Below are 18,526 nucleotides of genomic sequence, written 5' to 3'. Positions count from 1 at the left end.
TGCTGAGTCTCCCTGGGGAGAGAGAAAGGGGTTTACCTGTTGCAGTGGGCCCTAAAACTCTGGCCAAGTAAGAGGTAGAGGCAAGGGGTGAGGAGGAGGGGCTGTAGCTTAATGGTACAAATTCCAGGCCTGCGCTTCTGGGGCTGAGGGTAGGAGGTCTGATGGGTTTAGAGGTCTGCAAGCTTAGGAATCGTGGCTGCTCAGCCGTGACTTACGGGAACAGTGTGGAGCTGGGCGTGGTGACACACACTGCAGCACTTGGAAAAGAGAGGGCAGACCATCAAGGTTTTGGTAGATTGCTCTGCCCCTTTATTTCCGGTGGATTCCTTGCTGTGTAGGAAGAGGTCAGGGGAGACATCATCAAAGCCAGCCTGGGCCACACGAGGAGAAAAAAACAAACAACAACAACAACAAAAACCCCAAAAAACCAAAAAAACACAAACAAACAAAAAAAACAAAAGACAAAAACCATCTCCCAGAGCCCCAAAGCCTAACGACATATTCCACAGGATTTGAACGCTGGAGAAAGGCTTGGCCACGTGCCAGCTCTGCAGGAGCCTGGAACAAGTCACACATCTTCAGATCTCACATCAGGAATGAGTCAGTTGCTCTACCACTGAGCTATGCCCCTGAGCCTGAGTGCACATATCCTTGCAAACTTTACTGCCATGGTAAAGCTCACTGCCGGAAGAGCTTGGCACAGAGCCTGGTGCGAGGAAACGACGAAGAAAGAGTGTCTATTATCAGCACGATTGCACGGAGCTTTAGAATAACTGCCATTTCAAACTTGGAACTGGTGATGGGAACTGCTTTCGCTAAGTCAAGCTTGCAAACTGAAAGAGAAAATGAGAGGCCACGGAACTTTGAGGTCCCTGGGGAGCCTTCAACCGGGATCCAGGTTTCTCGACTCCCTTCCTCTTCCTGAACCCATCATGTCCAGCCAGGGAACGGCCTGGGGCAACAAACTGGGGCGGTTCCCATTTGGATGTGGGAATCACGTGAGGAGGATGAAGGTCCATCTGAAAAACTCCCCTCACAGACGGAGAGCTGACTGCAGCTTTCATGGATGTGGGGAGGCAGCCCCTTGTCCTTCAGGAGCTGCGGATCTGTGCTCCTGATGAAAATGGGCAGGAAACGATGGGGCAAGGGAGGCCCCAGAAGAGAGGGAAGTGAGATCGCGGTCTGCCTTCCCTTGACACGTTTTTGATAGGGACAGTGACTCCGAAACAATGTCCTTAGCATAGGAAACCAAGAGCACCTGATGGATCCAGTGAGCCCAGGGAGATGGCTGAACTGCATAGGACAGGCTGCAACCCCCACTCCCAACCCCCACCTGTCACCCGGAGAGAACATAGGCCTATGGGGTCCCGTCTCGGTCACAGAGAGAATTTAGGAAATGAGTGTACACGGCCGACTTCCTGATTTTTAAATGCTGTCTCTAATTTTATTTTCAAAGATTTACTTATTTTTATTTTACGAGTATGAATGGGTGTCTGCAGGCGTTTGACGGTGCCCATAGAGGCCGGGAGAGAGAGCATCAGATCCCCTGTGAGTTACTTGATCTGGGTGCTGGCAAGAGCAGCAGGTGCTCTTAACACTCTCTCCAGCCCCTCGATGCCTCCAGTTTTAAAACTACAGTGTAGACACTGAGTCTACGATGTTATTGATAGAAAGATGTTCTGACATTTAATAACCACAGAATACGTAATGCTAGCTACTCAAGATGTTGAGGCAGGAGGATTATAAAACCTGCCTGGTAGCTGGAGAGATGGCACAGTGGTTAAGAGCACTGACTGCTCTTCCAGAGGTCCTGAGTTCAAATCCCAGCAACCACATGTGGCTCACAACCATCTGTAATGAGATCTGATGCCCTCTTCTGGTGTGTCTGAAGTCGGCTACAGTGTACAGTGCACTTATATATTATAAATAAATAAATCTTTAAAAAAAAAAAAGATCCTGCCTGGACCAGACCGGTCACACCCACACGCATAGAGGCTCACCATTATACACAAAGGCAGCACTGAGCCGGGCCGGGGCCCAGTTCTCCTCATTCCCATCTGCAGTGCCTTCTGGGAAATCCCTGCCCATGGTGCATGATGAGTTAGACACAGGGTGTCTGAACTTGCCCCTCACCTGTTCCATTCCTCATGCTCCCTCCTCCCCCCAAAACCCCAGCCTAAGGCCTAGCCCAGAGAAAAGTTCCCTTATTTGATCCACAAGACTTTAAAATTTTATTAGTAAAATACAAAATGGCACAGACATTGGTAATGATGCTTGAAAAACCAACTCCTTCCAAAGTCCTCCTCAGATTGTTTTGGCCCGCGAGGCGCGGGAACCAACAAAGTCCAACCATGGGTGTCCCAACCCTTGAAGGCTCCCCACCGAAGGAACCAGGATATAGTGCACTCGGGCTGCTGCTCCTCAGGCCTACAACTAGTACTCTGGAGCCAGGCCAGAGCCTCCCACAAGCTTCCCAAGAGGAGGGTCGCCAAGGGGCTGGCTTCCTCACTCCGGGACAGAGCACCTGTTCTGGGCTTCCACTTATCAAGGAGTGAGTCACTGGCTTCTGGGTGAAGCCTGCCCCTGGGAGGCTCCAAAGGTGACGGTTGGAGCTATTCAGAGCAGGGTGGGGAAAGCTGCCAAGGAGGGCCCCCCCCAGGGGCGTGGTCTGCCGGTACAGCTCCCGCTGGGGCGCTGGGGCGCTGCTCTCTGCTTCAGTAGACACTTTGTGCCCAGGGCAGAGTCCCTTCCAGAACACGTCACAGGGCTCTTGGAGAATGTTACGGGAGTTCTGGCCCTGCCTGAAGTGGGGCGAAGGTGAGACCTTGTCAGGAACTGCGCTCTCAGATGTAGGAAAGGACCCTGGCAGCTTCTGAATGATCTGGGCTGTGCAAGTACACACATGCACAAGTCCCTAAGCTGAAATTGGGTGTGTGGCCACTCCAGGGGTTTGCCGTGGATCCTCGGCCTCCCAGGGGCTCGTCATAATCTTCCTTCTGTGGCTTGTTCTTCAGGCAGGGCAGACCTGTGACTGTCACCTTGGTGCACAGGAGGGGTGGCCAGTGAGAACACAGGGGGCCTTCTGAGTTGGCCTCTCTTCCTGCAAGCCCCCAGCTCAGCCTCCATTGGGGGGCCCATGGGGTAGGATCTGCACTCTCAAGTCATCCCTGGCCAGCCCTCAGAATCACAGCATACAAAAGTGTCAGTCCAGTGGAATGGCAGTGACTATTCATGTTGATAAGGGCTGGGGGGTGGGGGGTGGCATCCAGGGATGGGGACAAAGATCTCAGAGAAAGTGATGATGTCAGGGCCATGGGTTTTTGCCAGCTCTGGGCCGAGTCTCTTTTCCTTTACAGGTGGGGGGGGGCACTTTGTTGTGCTGGCAGCGGAGTGGGGACCAGAGCCTTCCTTCAGAGGCAGCATGCCTTCACGGCACATCAAAGTCTGGGGAGGAACACTTTAAACCCTCACAGAAGCTCATCTCCCTTCCCAGAGAGCTCCAGAAAACACAGCATTAACCTCATGCAAGCAAAGACAGAACGCGGTGTTGGTGGTGATGGTGGTGATGGCTCTGTACACGGGGGAGGGAGACCGGGATAGATAGCACCGCAGCTGGCCGGGGAGGAGACAGGGCTGGCGACTGCAGCAAAGCCAGGAGACACGAGGAGGTCAGGGGACAGGCAGAGAGGCCTGGCCTGCTGCTTGTAAGATGGGTGGACCACGGTGCGCACGGGAAACGGGTGTCTCAGGGGCTGGGAATCCAATAAATAATTGCTCATAGAGTTTGGGATGTCAAGGGCCCCTCTCACCAGCCAGCAGCAGAGGATTCTTTCAAATATGGAGGAGCTGGAAGGCCACCTGCTCTGTCTGTCTCTGATAAGTGAATAATGGTCTAGGGTGGCCTCCAGGGCCACTCCTCGGGGGTTGGAGCACATGGCCCCCGGAGGATCCAGCTTCTGCATTCCCATTCTCCCAGCGTGGATGAAGGTGGGTATGAGGATGGGGGTCCCCAGACAGCTGTCCGAATCACACTCTGGACACAGGCAGGCAAGCAGGCAGCTCACACCGGCACCAGGACGTACGAGTTACTGCCGCAGCTTCGGGGGACGTAGCGGAGGCCTTCTACCATCTCCCCTGCCATTTTGCGGGGACAGCCCTGGAGGCTCTGGTAGGCAAACATGGCCACCCCCAGACAGAAGAGTAGACCAAGAAAGGCCAGTAACCCCACTGCCTGCCTCCGGGTGGCTGCCTGGGAGTCAGGGACAGGAGTGATAAACACACTAAGTTTCTGGGGATCTGCAGTGGCATGAATGGGTTCCTCTACCTTAGGAGCCTGGCTGCCCGAGGCCACCAGCTCTGGGCTGGGGGTCTCTTCAGAGGAGGTGGGAGCCGCTGAGGGATGGACTGTGCTGCCAGGTCCTCTGTCTTGGAAAATATCAGCATGAACTGGGTTTGTCTCCTCAGGCCCTGGAGCCTTCTCTGGAGTGGGGTCCTGCTCCTGGACCCATGGGGGCTGGCCTTCAGACCCAACATTCTCCTTGGGGGTTGAATGTGACGTGGTGGACACTTGAGTAGATAGGGCTACAGTGGTGGGGGATTCAGTAGCTTTTTCCTCGGCCCAGAGGCTAGATCCAGACTGGTAGACAGCAGAACTCGGCCAAATGGTGGTAGAGACAGCAGCCACCTCAGAAATTCCAGTGCTCTGAGGCTTGGCGGCAAGCCCTGCATCCTGGGCTTTGGAAGTTGAGGGAGACGATCCAGTCACTGCTGCTGGTGGCTCTTGGGAAGTCCCCATGGGCCTTCGGGCCTCCTGGGAAATAGCAGTCAGTTCCAAAGTAAGGTCTTCCACTGTGGCTGACTCAGGCTTTGCCAGGGCAGTTGGGGACAGTCCCCTGGTGGCCGAGGTGATCCTAGGTGTCACATTGTCCACACGCTTCTCAAACTTGCCACCATTTCTAGTCAGGGCAGCGGTCTGGTGGTCCAGGTGCTTCATGGCGTCTTGGACCCATTTCTCCTTTGGGTCAGCACAGAAGTGTCTGTGCTGTCTCGTCTCTAGGCTATAAGGAAGACAAGGGTCTGGTGATGCCCAGATTCTAGACAGCCAGGCTGCTGTGGTGTGGGGGGCTCCTTGTACGCTCTTCAGGAAAGCTGGCCTGGCTTGCTAGCATGAGGTTTTGGGTCACTCCATCCCCTGTCTCCTAGTCCTCGGCTGAGACACAAATACCTGTTGTCTGGAGGGAACCCTCCACCTCAGATGAACTGTGGCATTCAGCCTGAGGTGCTTCCCCTTTCGAAACCAGGAAAGTCCCAGGCCAAAGAAAAAAAAAAGGGGGGGGGTAAACTATCTAGAGAATGGGTGTTGTGAGATTTAGAAATAACCACAGTGTTAACCACATCACTGCTATCAAGGTAAGGGGGTGCTCTGGGCTCTGACCTCCTGGGGATGCCACAGGCGTTCTCTGACACCAGATATGTGGCAAGATGGGTTTTCTCGATCTGGAAAGATCCTGTGCATAAGATCCCGGTCCCATGGTGACAGCTGCCCTCTGGATCCCGACCTCCTCCTCTAGGGTTTGTCCTTTAGCTAAAGTATCTTCTCAGAGCCAAAGCCAAGCAGTATCCTCACTGGGATCTTGAGTGTGGTTTCTGTCTAGAGCCTTCCCATGAGGCTGGGCATGACTGCTTTGCCCCAACAGCAGCTCAGAGCTGACCAGAGCCTACATTCCGTGCCTACGGCCTCTGCGGCTGACACATTCAGCTAACTCCACTACGTTAACCCCATTGAACAGGTGGGAAAAGTGAGGTTGACAGATGAAGTGCGACCAACTGGGGTATGCCGGGGTGCTGTGGCACCCCCAAAGGTCCCAAGTCCCTCTTCTACTTTCTCTAGAAGAGAGAGGCCAGTGTTTGGGGGGTATCTAGAAGGAGCAATCCTTGCTTCTGGGGAAGCAGAGCCAGCAGGAACGCAATATGAACCTCACTCCTTGGGGGAGCTCTCTAGGAGACAGGAAAAGCTGGACTTCCTCCAGCAGAGCCCGAGTTAAAAGGGACACTGATCATTTCCTGCCTGACTGAGGCTGCTCAAGGGACCACCATCAATGCCGGGGAAGGCAGAAAATGACTGACTGGGCCTGTTTCCTCCCCAGAGGCCTGGAGGGCCCTGCTCTTCTGTCAGCTTGGTGACAAGAAGTTAACTTCTAAGTGTTTAGCCAACCGTTTTAGCTCCTCCATCTCCTCTCAGCCTCCTGCTAATCCATCTCCTGCTGGAGTCTGGATCCTGCTCTGATGGGCCACTTCCCTCAGCCTCCCCACGGATCTAGTGGGCGGAGGGGAGGCTCCATCCTGGGTGCTGCCTTGGACCACAGTGGGCCATCCAGGACATCCAGAAGTCCGTTTCCGTTTCCTACCTCTGTGGTTTGCCACTGATCTTAAGGTCAGCGAGGGAGCCTGGGGGCCTGGAACAAGGGGACACTTGCTAAGGCCTTTGGCGGGAAGCCCGGGGAGAGGTGGGGGAGGGGGCGGGATGTCCCGGGGCCTCCGGAGGTCAGCAGTGATACCTACATGATGGCGCGCTTGCCGCAGGACTCCTGGTTCAGTTGGTAATTGATGAGCAAGGTCACCGGGATTGGCGAGGTCATCTTGTGGCACGTGATGTTGCATTTCGTCATGCCGAGGTGCTGCCCTGAGTCCAGAGAGGCCCCCAGTCAGTAGGACCCTTGGGCATCTGGTGTCCCATCCCCATTTCAGCTTCTCCCAGCTACACTCCCAAGCCAGAGCCCACCTCTGACCCAACCCTTGATAACCTGACAGACAGCAAGAGTCTCAGCTCCCGGGGTTGTTTCTGGACCAATGCGAATTAATATTTATTCATAAATCTCCTTTTGCCTGATATCCAGGAAGCATTTAGTTTTGTTATCATTATTATTATTTTTAAGACAGGGTCTCTATTGTAGCTCTGGCTATCCTGGAACTCATTAAGTAGACCAGACTAGCCTTGAACTCACTAAGACCTACTTGCTTCTGCCTCCCAAGTGCTGGGATTAAAAGTGTGGGCCACAACTCTCAGCCCAGAAGCATTTCGTTTTTAAAGTGAAGTCATAGCAGGGGAGAAGGATCTAAGGGAGACACAGATCTGCCCATAGTCACCTGGCCTAAACGTGATGGAGTGACCCTACTCTTCAGGCCCCGTCTCACCCGGCTGGCCTTGCCTGCCCTGCTCATCCCTGTCTTTGGCACGATTAAGTCAAGCGCTCGACAATCACCCTACACATGCATCCTCCACACACATGATCAGGTCCATGAAACAGGTAAGGTCCTGTGTTGAATAGGAGAGTTCTCCTTCCTGGGAAATGTATGAGTGTCTGCTGAACAGGTTCCCCTGTGCTCTGCAGAATGAGTTTGGGATAAGGAGTTCGGGAGAAAAGGTAGGGACAAAGTAGTGGGTAAGGACACGACACAGCTATGAAGCAAAAGCCCTTGGGCAGGGATTTCTGTGAGTGGATAATCCCAGGCATCTGATATGAACATTTAACATTTTTTGCGTTCTATTTCTGTCAATCTGCTTGGTCTCAACCCTCCCAATGCCACACCTTTGTTTGATACAGCTCCTCTCCTCAAAAATTTTTGAGCTGTATCAAAAATAAAATTATTTTTCGTTGCTACTTCATGACTGTAATTTTGCTGCTGTTATGAATCGTAGTGTACGAATCTGATATTCACCTCCCCTTCCCAAGTCCCTGGTCACAGTAGCCCGGTGGCCACTCCTGCATGGGTCTGGCAGATGTCTTCCTGGAGAAATCTTGGGATGATCTGAGGTAGGAGGCTGTGTGGCAGGGAAGACCCCCAACTAGGATAGAGAAGACCACTACTGCCTGCAGACTGCGAGGGCCACAGAGCCAACTTATGCTATGAGCCACAAAGCCCTTGGCTGGGGTCAGAGCTTGGTTCTACCAGGGTGGCTGTGTCACCAGTTGGGGGAGGGCTTTCCCTTCTTCAGACCGAGGCTTTCATTTGTAGAAAGGGAGGCAGCACTTGTGTGCAGCCAGCCACCTACTGTCCGCCAAATGAGTTGGGAAGTTAGAGGGGCATTGCGTCTGCCTCACATCACTGGGCGTCTCAGCTTTGGCCGCAACCTGGGCACTCAGTAAATACTCAGAAAAGAAGCAATATTTTAACCTATTTTAATCTACTTGTCCCTCCTTTAGATATATCCACCCACCCTTCTATCTACGAATGCATTTATTTATCCATCTGTCTATCAGACCATCCGCCCATCTGTCCATCTATCCATCTTTCTATCCTACTTACCTCCTTCCTCCTAGCTGCCTTCTTCTTGTTCCTACTCATCCTCTCCCATCCATCTACCCACCCTACTCTGTCATGCTTTCAAAATCTCACCCACGGGGTTGAGGATTTAGCTCAGTGGTAGAGCGCTTGCCTAGCAAGCGCAAGGCCCTGGGTTCGGTCCCCAGCTCCGAAAAAAAAAAAAAAAATCTCACCCACCCATCAATTTTTCACCCACTGCTTGTTACTAATCCACTCACCAGTCATCCATAATCCATCCATCCAGTCATCCATACACCCATGCATGCATGCACACATCCATCCATCCATAATCCATTCATGCATCCATGCATGCATCTGTCCAGTCATCCATCCATACATCCATACATCCATGCATACATGGAACCATGCAAAATCCATCCATCCATGCATGCGTCCATCCATAATCCATCCATCCAGTCATCCATGCATCCATTCAGTCATCCATCCATCCAAGTCATGCATGCATCTATCCACCCACCCATCCATCCATCCACCCACCCATACAACCATGCATCCACTTCCCAAGTCAGCCAGCACTGGCTTGCGTTACGTCCGAGTCTGTACACAACTCTGAGCACTTCCTCCTGCGGGTGCTGCCGTTTGGAAAGATCACTGTTTACTTAGGCAGCAAGGGCTGGCTCCTCCCTCTTGCCAGGCCCTGAGCTGGGTGCTGTGAGGCATGTGGGGGTAGTGGGGGGAGGTGAGGTGGTGGGTGTGTCGTGGAATGGGAGTGGGGGTGTGAATGAGATCTGTCTCTGCCTTCAGAAGGGTCTTGGGTCTACAGGCAGGTAAGATACAGATGAGGAGGAGGAGGATGTTGAGGACCTGCTGTGTTTCAGATCCCGTGGGCAGCACACACACATCTGCCTTTATTAACTTCCAATCCCCGCAAAGGGCACACTGTTATCCTCTTCTTACAGATGGATGCAGAAACTGACGATCAGAGGGTCCAGACGCTTGCCACTGTAAGCACAGTCTACCGTCCGTGGCAGAGCTGCTTTTCTTCCTAGATGCTACGGTTGCATAATCCTGGCAAAGCCCCTCATTCTGGCCGTTCACAAACACCCTAGGACCTACAGGAATTCGAGATAACTTTCAAATGTAAGGAGTAATCAGGGGAGGCTTCCTGGAAGAAGTATGCTCCTTCCGATTGTCCCTTGAGGACTGCTAAGACACATTGGACCCTGGGGCGGCTTTTCTCAATGGCCGTACTGTTCACAGTTTGGACCTGCTTAACTTTTTGTCCTGGGGGCTGATGCTGTGCACTCTGAAAATATCGGGACTTTCATAATAATTAAAAATGTCTGTGGAAATTGCCAAATATCCCTTGGGCGGGCCATCAGCCTTTAGAGAGCTCATCTATTCCTTCTTCCCACAGATAATGTCAACAATTCCTATAGGCCCCTCCCGGGAGGCTGAGACCAGTAGGAGAGCTACATGGAAAGACCCCGTCTCAAAAAAACAAAACAAGAACCAAGCAAACAACACAAGTTAACCCTCCCCCTTCCTGTGCTTTATCCTTATAATAGACCAAATGGCTCACTGGCTTATTTTTGTGTACTACAGCCAAATTTCAGCACCCCGAGAGATGGGCTGCACGGACCCTTTATTCACTGCTGTGGTCCTAGCACCCAGAAATGAGCTCGTCACACAGCAGGTGTCTGGCTTACATTTGCCAAATGAATGGAAGTGCTTAATGCATATAAAACCTCGACCAACAGAGAAGGGCAGAGTGGGGGGAGCTTTTAATAAAATACACAGGGCCCTCGATCTGGCACTGGAGCTGTCCGCCTCCGACCCCCTCCGCCCCCACTGAGGATGGGGGAGCAGGCTGTAACAGCTGAAAACAGATCTTTTTTTTTTTTTTTTTTCTCTTTCTTGCTGAGACTTGAGTGGGAGTGAATGCGTCAGTGCTGGAGAGCCTTCTCTGCTCTAACTTGCATTTGCAGGTTTGTTACATAAAGCGCTGAGCGATCGCCTGACACAGCCCTGCAGACCCACATTTGGGGACTGACGCAGATGCCCTGCATCAGCCACGCACCAGCCTGCAGCAGCCCTAAAGCCCGAGACCCCCTGCTGGGGAGCTCTAAGGCAAACCTAGCTGAATACCTCATTCAAGGGGAGGAGAAACTGAGGTTCACTGGGGTTGCATCATGCTCACCGTCTCCTAGCAGAGCCAGCAACCATGACTAGGGTCCCCAGACTTCAAACATTCTGGGTTTCCTTTCCAGCCTAGCCTAGGATTTCCCTATAAGCTTAGTGAAAGTGATATGTGCCGGCCATGACCACATGCACTTTCCAAAATGCCTCCCTAGACACTGGAGCCTTCTCACCAGTGGGGCAATGAATGGTACAGCAGTTGAGCCCAGAGAAGTCAAGACCCAGCTCCAGGACACACAGGGAGGTGATGGTCAAGCAACCTCCATCTGATTTCCACTTCCCAGTGCTCACTGTCTCCAAATAGCTCAGGCTTCAGGGCCAGGGCTCAGACACCATAAAGCCAGGCACAATTTTAGCCTACCACCCCCACTCCCACCCACTCACCCACCCAGCTCCCCGTGGCACTGGTGATTTAGTTCCATGGAGATATCCCGGAAGCTGGGGGTTGGCTATTATTCTTTTCAGTTTCACTGTGCACCCTAAGGCAGAGTGCCACCTTCTCTGAGCATAGACCTGCCAAATAGCCCTGCTAAATTAGCCTTGGCCCTCCCTGAGGATAGAGTTCTAGAGGATAACGGGGGTGGGATGGTCAACAGAGACGGTGGGCAAGGCTGTTAGTCTCTCCTCCATTAAGTCCCGTGGGCCTCACTCTCTCCTGCCCTGCGCTGAGCTGGCTGAGCATCCTCAGACAGATCTCTATCTCTGGGTCTCTATGTCCCTAGGAATGTCTACACCTTGTGCTCCCAGGTAGTGGATTCCAGGACGCAAGTCTGTGGAGACAAAATATTTTCTAAGCTGGGTTTAGAGGAAGTGGCCAGGATGATGGGGGAGACACAGGCAGAGAGACGACAAGCTGCACGCCAGTACAAGACACAAGCCCCATCCGTGAGCTGCAGTGACCTTGACCTTTAACTATTCCTGGGGCCCTTGTACAACAGGGCAGGGGAAGTCCTAACTATTCCCTGGCCCCGTGCGTGCCAAGGCTTATACAGGTTATAGTTTACCTCAGTAGGAAGAACCAGCTCTTGTCCATCAGCCAGGAGCCTGCTTAGGTTTCTCCCAGCCCTCATTCTCCTCCCTGCACACCTTGTGCTTCCCACAGATCCTCCGAGGTGTCTCCCCAACTCCCAGCCCAGTAGCCACTGGGATGGCTGGGACTAGCAGGGGCCTATTTTCCCCAGGGAGATGCAGTCTGCACCCCAACATACCCTTCCTTTCTTCCCCAGGTAGGGTCGGGACCCACTCACCCGCCAGCAGAGTACACAGATGAAAGAAGGCGGCCAGGCGCAGCAGCCACGCGAGCTGCGAGGGAGCCATGGCTGGATGGCTGGAGTGCAGGAATTCGGCGGGCCAGGAGACTGAGCCGTGTCGCAGCTCGGAGTAGTCGCTCGCCGATAGCCTGGTTGCTTTTTATAGTGGGCTGGCAGCCTCCGCCCCCGGCGCCCGCAGTAGGAGGCGGTGGGAGGGGAGAGGAAGAGCCTGTAGCTGAGGCTGGATTCCTCCCAGGTTGCCAGGGAACCAGTTGCACTCCAGCGCTGGGCTCCGCTGCGGGAGCGGCGCGGTGGGAACCTGGTGGGAAGCAGGGTTACCTTCCCCGGAGAACCTAGGTCTTGTCTAAGCCGACACGGAGCCAGAGACAGGCCGGATCTACCAAGCCCTTTCTTGATTTGGGGGTACATGGGGTCTTTCGCCCGTGTGATGCTGAACCTCCCCCCAGCATTCACCCCTTAAAACCCCCAGATACATCTCAGTTAACGCAGCCGCTGGGCTCACACCAAGCCTAGCAAGCAGAGTTTCCTGAAAGAATGATCCAGTCTCGCTTTCTGTGGACAAATGGGGAGACTGAGGCCCAGACAAGGGAGAGACCACTCCAAATCATACAGAGCTTCACAGTGGATAACAGACTTATTTAGACCACAGAGAAGACTGCAGAGTAGGGCTGCTGGGGACACGGAGGGAACACGGGCCTCCAGGCCTCCGTAGCTGTGCCCCTCTAGCCTTTGATCTACTCACTGCCAGCTCTGCCTTCTGTCAGCTCCCGGAACAGCACAGCCACGCACTTGTCTTCAGGGGCTATGGGTCTCTTGGCTCCTCCTGGACCCTAGTGCAGAGATTTGAAGAGGTCCTGCCTCCTTCCAGGGCAGCTCTGCCGCAGTACAAGGAGAGTCTGGCTAACCCAGCTTCCGGCTCGGATCTTCCTGAAGCTTTCTCAATGAGACCAAGCAAGACTTAGCAGCCAGGCTTGGGTAGGGCAAACAACTTGCTTTCAGGGAAAGCAGGCTTCCCGGAAGACAGGAGGTACAATCCTGGGAGTCTAGAGGACTCGACTAGAGCCTTCCCAATCTCAGGCTGGGAGTGAATTGCGCTATTCTTTTTTGGGCTGCCAGCCAGAGGGAAAAACCAGTTTGTGAAGAAAAGTGTCCCGGGCTATGGAGCCAGCTGGACCATAGCCAGCCTGGTCCAGACTCCAGAGACTGCAGCTGCTGCACCAGAAGACCTCGTACTCTCTCCTGCTGTCCACTAGAGCAGGGCTGGTACCTGGGGTGGGTACTCACAGTGTATGAGGATGGCTGTCCTGGCAGGGGTCAATGTCCACAGAGGCCCAGAGAACCTCCTCTCACTTGGCCAGATAAGAAGCCAGGAAGCCTCATTTTACAGCTGGAGAGACTTAACAAGAAGTGATAAAGATGGGGGGCTGGACTAGGTATGGGATTCATGCTTGTAATCCCAGCACTGAAGAGGCAGAGGAAGGATCCCCTGAAGTCTAGCCTGGGCTACATAAGTGACTTCCAGTGGCTAGAACAACAACAACAACAACAACAACAACAACAACAACAACAGAAAAGAGGCAAGGGGGGAGAGAGCAGGGGCAAAGGGAGAGAGAAGAGGGAGAAGACAGTGGGAGGTAGGGGAATCCAGGGAGGATTATGGGAAATCAATACTTGCATTTTTAAAGGAAAAGGATCCGGTAATGGAATCTTGGACTCTCTGACTCGAGGGTGTGCTCCAGAGTAGAATTTGGAGGGAAGGGAGATGGTTTGCAGGACGTAAGCCTGGCTCTGGAGTTACTGTGAAGTGTTTGGATTCTGTTTTTTTTTTTTTTTTTTTCGGAGCTGGGGATCGAACCCAGGGCCTTGCGCCTTCCTAGGCAAGCGCTCTACCACTGAGCTAAATCCCCAACCCCTGTGTTTGGATTCTGTAAAATTAGGAAGGAGGTTCTAACTCACGCTGAACCAGGTGCTCTCTAGTAACAGTTCCCACGGTGCTGAAGCTGGGGGAGGAGCTCAGCTGTACGGCACTCACCTGGCGTGCCGAAAGCCTGGAGTCTATCCCTAACAAAAGGAAACGTAAGGATTCTCCGTGACTAACCCGTGTAGTCATGACAACCAACCTAGGGTATAAGACTAGTCTCTATCCCTGTGGTGGCCTAATTTATGGTCGGGGCAGCTGACAGGTAGAAAAAACCAAGAAGGATGGGTTGACCCAGCTGAATGTCTCTTGGGTCTGAGTTACTATTCCCTGGCAAAGAACCATTTGATAAGCAAGTATCTGAATTGAGAAGACGAAGGCAGCATTACTTTAACTTGCTCAGCTCCGAGGGCAGTCCATGCTCCCTCCAGGCCCAGCTCCTGGCCTACAAATGGTTGTTCCCACCCTCCCATCCAGGTTTCAAGGAGTAACTGTTGAGGTACGGTAGCCCACCCGGCCCAATTCGAGCTCAACTTTGCCGCTCCTAAAGGTCCCACTTGGGCAGGCTACTACTGCCCTTTGTACTGCAGTGTTTCTGTCTATACTATGCTGTGGTGGATTGAATTTTGGCCCCCCCCCTCATACTCTTGCGTTTGAGTGCTTGGCCCATGGGGAATGGCACTCTTAGGAGGTGTGGCCTTATTGGAGGAAGTGCGTCATGGTGGAGGTGGGCTTTGAGGTCTCCTACGCTCAAACTGCGCCCAATGTGGACGAGAGAGCATCCTCCTGGCTGCCTACAGAACACAGTCTCTCTCTGCTGCCTTCTGATTAAGATGTAGAACTCTTGGCTTCTCCAGCACCATGTCTGCCTGAACGCTGCCATGCTTCCCACCATGATAATTGTCTTAGTTAGGGTTTTACTGCTCTGAACAGACACCATGATCAAGGCAACTCTTATAAGGACAACATTTAATTGGGGCTGGCTTACAGGTTCAGAGGTTCAGTCCATTATCATCAAGGCAGGAGCATGCAGGCATGGTGCAGGCAGAGCTGAGAGTTCTACATCTTCATCTGAAGGCTGCCAGTGGGAGACTTACTGCCAGGCAGCTAGGATGAGGGTCTTAAAGCTCACACCCACGGTGACACGCCTACTCCAACAGGGCCACACCTTCTAACAGTTATTCCTTGGGCTGAACACATACAAACCTTCACAACGGTAATGGACTAAACCTCTGAAATGGTAAGCCAGCCCCAATTAAATGTTTGCCTTTATAAGAGTTGCTTTGGTCATGGTGTCTCTTCACAGCAATGAAAACCCTAAGACCGATGGTAATGGCCACCTCTGCAAGTCCCTGGGGAGTAAATAAAGCTGAGGGCTTTCTGGGTGCCCAGCATACAAGAGTGTGCTACAAAGCCCTGGAGTGTGGCTGGGACTGTGGTAAGACAAGAGACTTAGGGGCGAGCAAATAAGCCGTAATTCTTGGCCTCGGTGAGCCTCAGCTCAGTAGCAGGAGGAAGGTACAAGGCCTCCAAGGACTCTCAAGCTGTGGGGCTGAGGCAGGAAATTAGGGAGCAGTAAGCTAGCAGTGTAGCTCAGTGTTAGGGTACTTGGCTGGCATATGTGAGGGCCTGGGTTCCATCCCCAGACTATAAAAATAAATAATAAGAAAGGAAGGAAAGGATGGGGCGGGGTGGGGTTCATTTGGTAGACTACTTGCCCTGCTTGTACAAAGCAAAAAGCCCTGGCTTCCATCACCCGCAACACGCAAAACTGGGTGTGCTGGCTCATACCCCTAATCCTAGTGCTTGGGAGGTGGAGGCAGGAGGATGGGAATTCAAGATCACCATCAGCTACCCAGCCTGTGATATACGAGACCCAGTCTCAGGAAAAGAAGAAGAAAATGGAGGGGGAGGAGGAAGGGGAGGAAGAGGAGGAGAGAGACGGGAAGAAGAAAGGGAGGAGGAGGAAGAGGAGGAGGAGGGAAGGAGGGGAGGGGAGAAGGAAGAGGAGGAAGAGAAGGAGGGGAGGAGGAGGAGGGGAAGGGGAGGAGGAGGAGGAGAAGAAGAAGGGAGAAGGAGGAAGAGGGAGAGGAGGAGGGGAAGGAGAGGAGGAGGAGGGGGAGGAAGAGAGGGGGAGGAGGAAGAGGAAAAATAAGAACTGAGAAAGGAAGGGGAGAGGGATGAATTCTTTGCCCAGAGAAAAGCACAGCAAGTCTAGCTTCTCAACATTCTGTGAAACGTTTCGAACAGTGCAGAAGAGAGTATGACACAAAGTGTTTTCACGTGTCAGTCTCCAAGATTCAGTGCTCGATGTTTTTCAGATCTGCTTCACCTCCCCCCTCCCCCCTTGGCCAAACTATTGCAAAGAAAATTCTGGCTGCTTGACCTTTTGCCTTTAGTAGATCAGCCTGTACCTCCATTTTCACTCATAAGTATGTTAACAATTATAATTCTCCCACCTCACAGAGTCAACAGTAACTCGCCTATGCCATGTAACACTCAGCTCACATTGTAATTTGTCCCCAAATATATTCTTCTTTCTCCTTCTTGCCTCAAACCCTTCTTGCCTGCTTTCTTTCTTTCTTCCTTTCTTTCTTTGTTTCTCTGTTTCTTTGCTTTTAAAAACCTTTCTTCTTCTTTTTTATTTTAGGATTTATTTTTACTTATGTGCCTATCTGTGTGTGTCCCACCTATGTGCAGGTGCCTGTTGAGGTCAGCAAAGAATGTGGCATCCTCTGGAGAAAGGGTCACAGGCAATTGTGAGCCGTGTGGTTCTGGGAAGTGAACCCAGGTCCTCTGCAAGAACAGCGTGCATCTGAGCCATCTCTCCAGCCCTTTTTTTAACCCTTCCTTCTCCTTTCTCCCCCAACCCCCTTCAGCCTCTCATTGACACATAGCCCAGTTAAACCTTGAACCCATAATCCACCTGCTTCACTTTACCAGTGCTGGAATATCCAGGCTTGAGTCATAGTTGGCAACTCCTGCTTTTTTCTGTTTCCTTCTTGACTTAGACGATCATCTAACTGTCCTTGTAGACCACTCACATGTTTTTTATTTTTATGACATTGACCTTTCAAAGAGTCAAGAGCATTGTTTGTACAATGCTTTCATTCTGTCTAGTTACTTCCTTATGACTCATCTAATTTTTCTTATCCTGTGTGCTTCCTATAAATCAGAACTTTAACCAACACGTTGGATGAGACCCAGAATACATATTCAAGGCAAGGCACTGGCATGAGTAAGGCTGGGAGCCATGTGTGAGCTCACTTTTCCTTTCAACTAAGAGTAGATGGAATGGGAGGTGAATGAATGGATTTTGTTGTTGAAGTACTATTGTCTTGTAGCCCCACAGTATGCAATATGCACACGGCAGGTTTGTTTATTTATTTGCTCCTTCCTTCCTTCATCCTTCTCTGGTGTAGCTCAGGCTGGTCTAGAATGTACTGCACAATCCGGGCTAGCCTTGAGTTTGAGAGCCTGCTACCTGTGCTTCTCTTGTGTGTAGGTTGCCGGGCTTACAGGCAGTGTTCTAACCAACTTTCCAGGCAAGCCTAGTGTGGATGAAGGTGCTGGCCCCCTTGATAACAAGAGGGGATGCCTGCACCAGTGGCTCTGAGGAAGGGCCTGGGGCGAAGCTGCATTACCAGGGCCTAATGTCGACAGAGGAACGCTGGGGTGTGCGGTGGGGAATGGGGGGGGGTGGACGACTTTGAGCTAAGGATGACTAGGGAAGCAATTTTAAATTGTGCAGCAGGAAGAAGGGTTTTTTTTCTCCCCAGTCACACTGAAGGTGACTCTGAGACCACCCGGGGGTTCACAGCCTTTCTGGGCTCCCTGGCCCTACCCCCAGCTCTTTCCAGTTCACTCTGTCTGGCCAATCAGGAGGACACACTCCCCTCTCTCCCTTCTTCCAGCTCCACCTCACAGACGGTTGTCCTGGAGGCTGATGGCTGTCTGCGCCCTTGCCTTACCTCAACCTCCTGCTCTGTTTTGATCACCTATTAGTTTATTCGTATAAAATGTGCATTTTAGTCCACATCGTTATACAGCAGAGTCTTTTTCGAGAGGGGGAGCAGATACTCGCTTAGCCCAGGCTGTCTTTGAACTCCCGAACCTCCTGCTTTTATCTCGTGAATGTTGAGATGCCAGGCATGTTCCACCGGGCCCTAGGATTTTATGTAAGAGAGATAGCACCCAGGACAGACTGGGCATGCGCTTTGCCTACTGAGCCAAACTCCAGGACCACACAGCGTTACCCAGAACAACAGACAGAACTTGTTGTTGTTGTTGTTGCTGCTGCTGTTGTTACCGTTTCTTCTTGCATGTTGAATGTTGTTGACATATTAAACATGAACACGGGTTGGTAAAATGGTTGTGCAGTTTCAGGGATGTGGAAGGGAAGCTTGCACAGCACTTATGTTAACCGTCAACAGCAGGCAGGCACTGTGCAGAGATGCGACTGTACGCAGAGAGTGAGTATGGGGGATACTGAGGAAAGGGGTGTTGTGCTGGGTGTATATGCTCTGCCCAGGGAGTGGCACTATTAGACCCCATTAGAGTAGGTGTGTCACTGTGGGCATGAGCTTAAGACCCTCACCCTAGCTGCTTGGAAGTCAGTGTTCTGCTAGCAGCCTTCAGATGGAGATGCAGAACTCTCAGCTCCTGCACCATGCCTGTCTGGTTGCTACCACGCTCCTGCCTTGATGATAATGGACTGAACCTCTGAACCTGTAAGCCAGCCCCAGTTAAATGCTGTTCTTTGGCCAAGGTGTCTGTGCACAGCCTGACTAAGACAGGTGATATCTCTTGGGGTTCTCTTAGAGCCTACTAAATTAGCAGGGAAACTAATGAC

At 52.2% G+C, this 18,526-nt stretch overlaps 1 protein-coding gene across 2 annotated transcripts; it reads right to left on the bottom strand.

Moving 5' to 3' along the window:
* Positions 1-2,207: 2,207 nt before the first annotated feature.
* On the bottom strand, positions 2,208-13,226 carry Cx3cl1 (C-X3-C motif chemokine ligand 1). Of its 2 annotated transcripts, XM_032887588.1 has the most exons (4): positions 12,499-13,226; positions 11,733-12,054; positions 6,562-6,682; positions 2,208-5,057 (listed from the first exon to the last, which is right to left on the bottom strand). In XM_032887588.1, exons 2-4 carry the CDS (start codon positions 11,800-11,802, stop codon positions 4,061-4,063), a joined length of 1,188 nt encoding a protein of 395 aa, XP_032743479.1. In that variant the 5' UTR covers positions 11,803-12,054; positions 12,499-13,226; the 3' UTR covers positions 2,208-4,060. The 2 variants fall into 2 exon arrangements, with proteins under 2 accessions (XP_032743479.1, XP_032743480.1); XM_032887589.1 differs by having other exon boundaries at positions 11,733-13,226.
* Between the last annotated feature and the right edge of the window lie 5,300 nt (positions 13,227-18,526).

This window comes from Rattus rattus, chromosome 17, assembly GCF_011064425.1.
Source record: "Rattus rattus isolate New Zealand chromosome 17, Rrattus_CSIRO_v1, whole genome shotgun sequence".
NCBI lineage: Eukaryota > Metazoa > Chordata > Mammalia > Rodentia > Muridae > Rattus > Rattus rattus.
This window is presented reverse-complemented; position numbering and strand designations above follow the sequence as displayed.

Coding starts and splice junctions, on each gene's coding strand:
- Cx3cl1 (XM_032887589.1), bottom strand. CDS start 11,802: ATGGCTCCCTCGCAGCTCGCGTGGCTGCTGCGCCTGGCCGCCTTCTTT. Junction 6,683..11,732: donor TCTGTGTACTCTGCTGGCGG/GTGAGTGGGTCC, acceptor CTCTGGACTCAG/GGCAGCACCTCGGCATGACG. Junction 5,058..6,561: donor TGCGGCAAGCGCGCCATCAT/GTAGGTATCACT, acceptor TCTTCCTTATAG/CCTAGAGACGAGACAGCACA.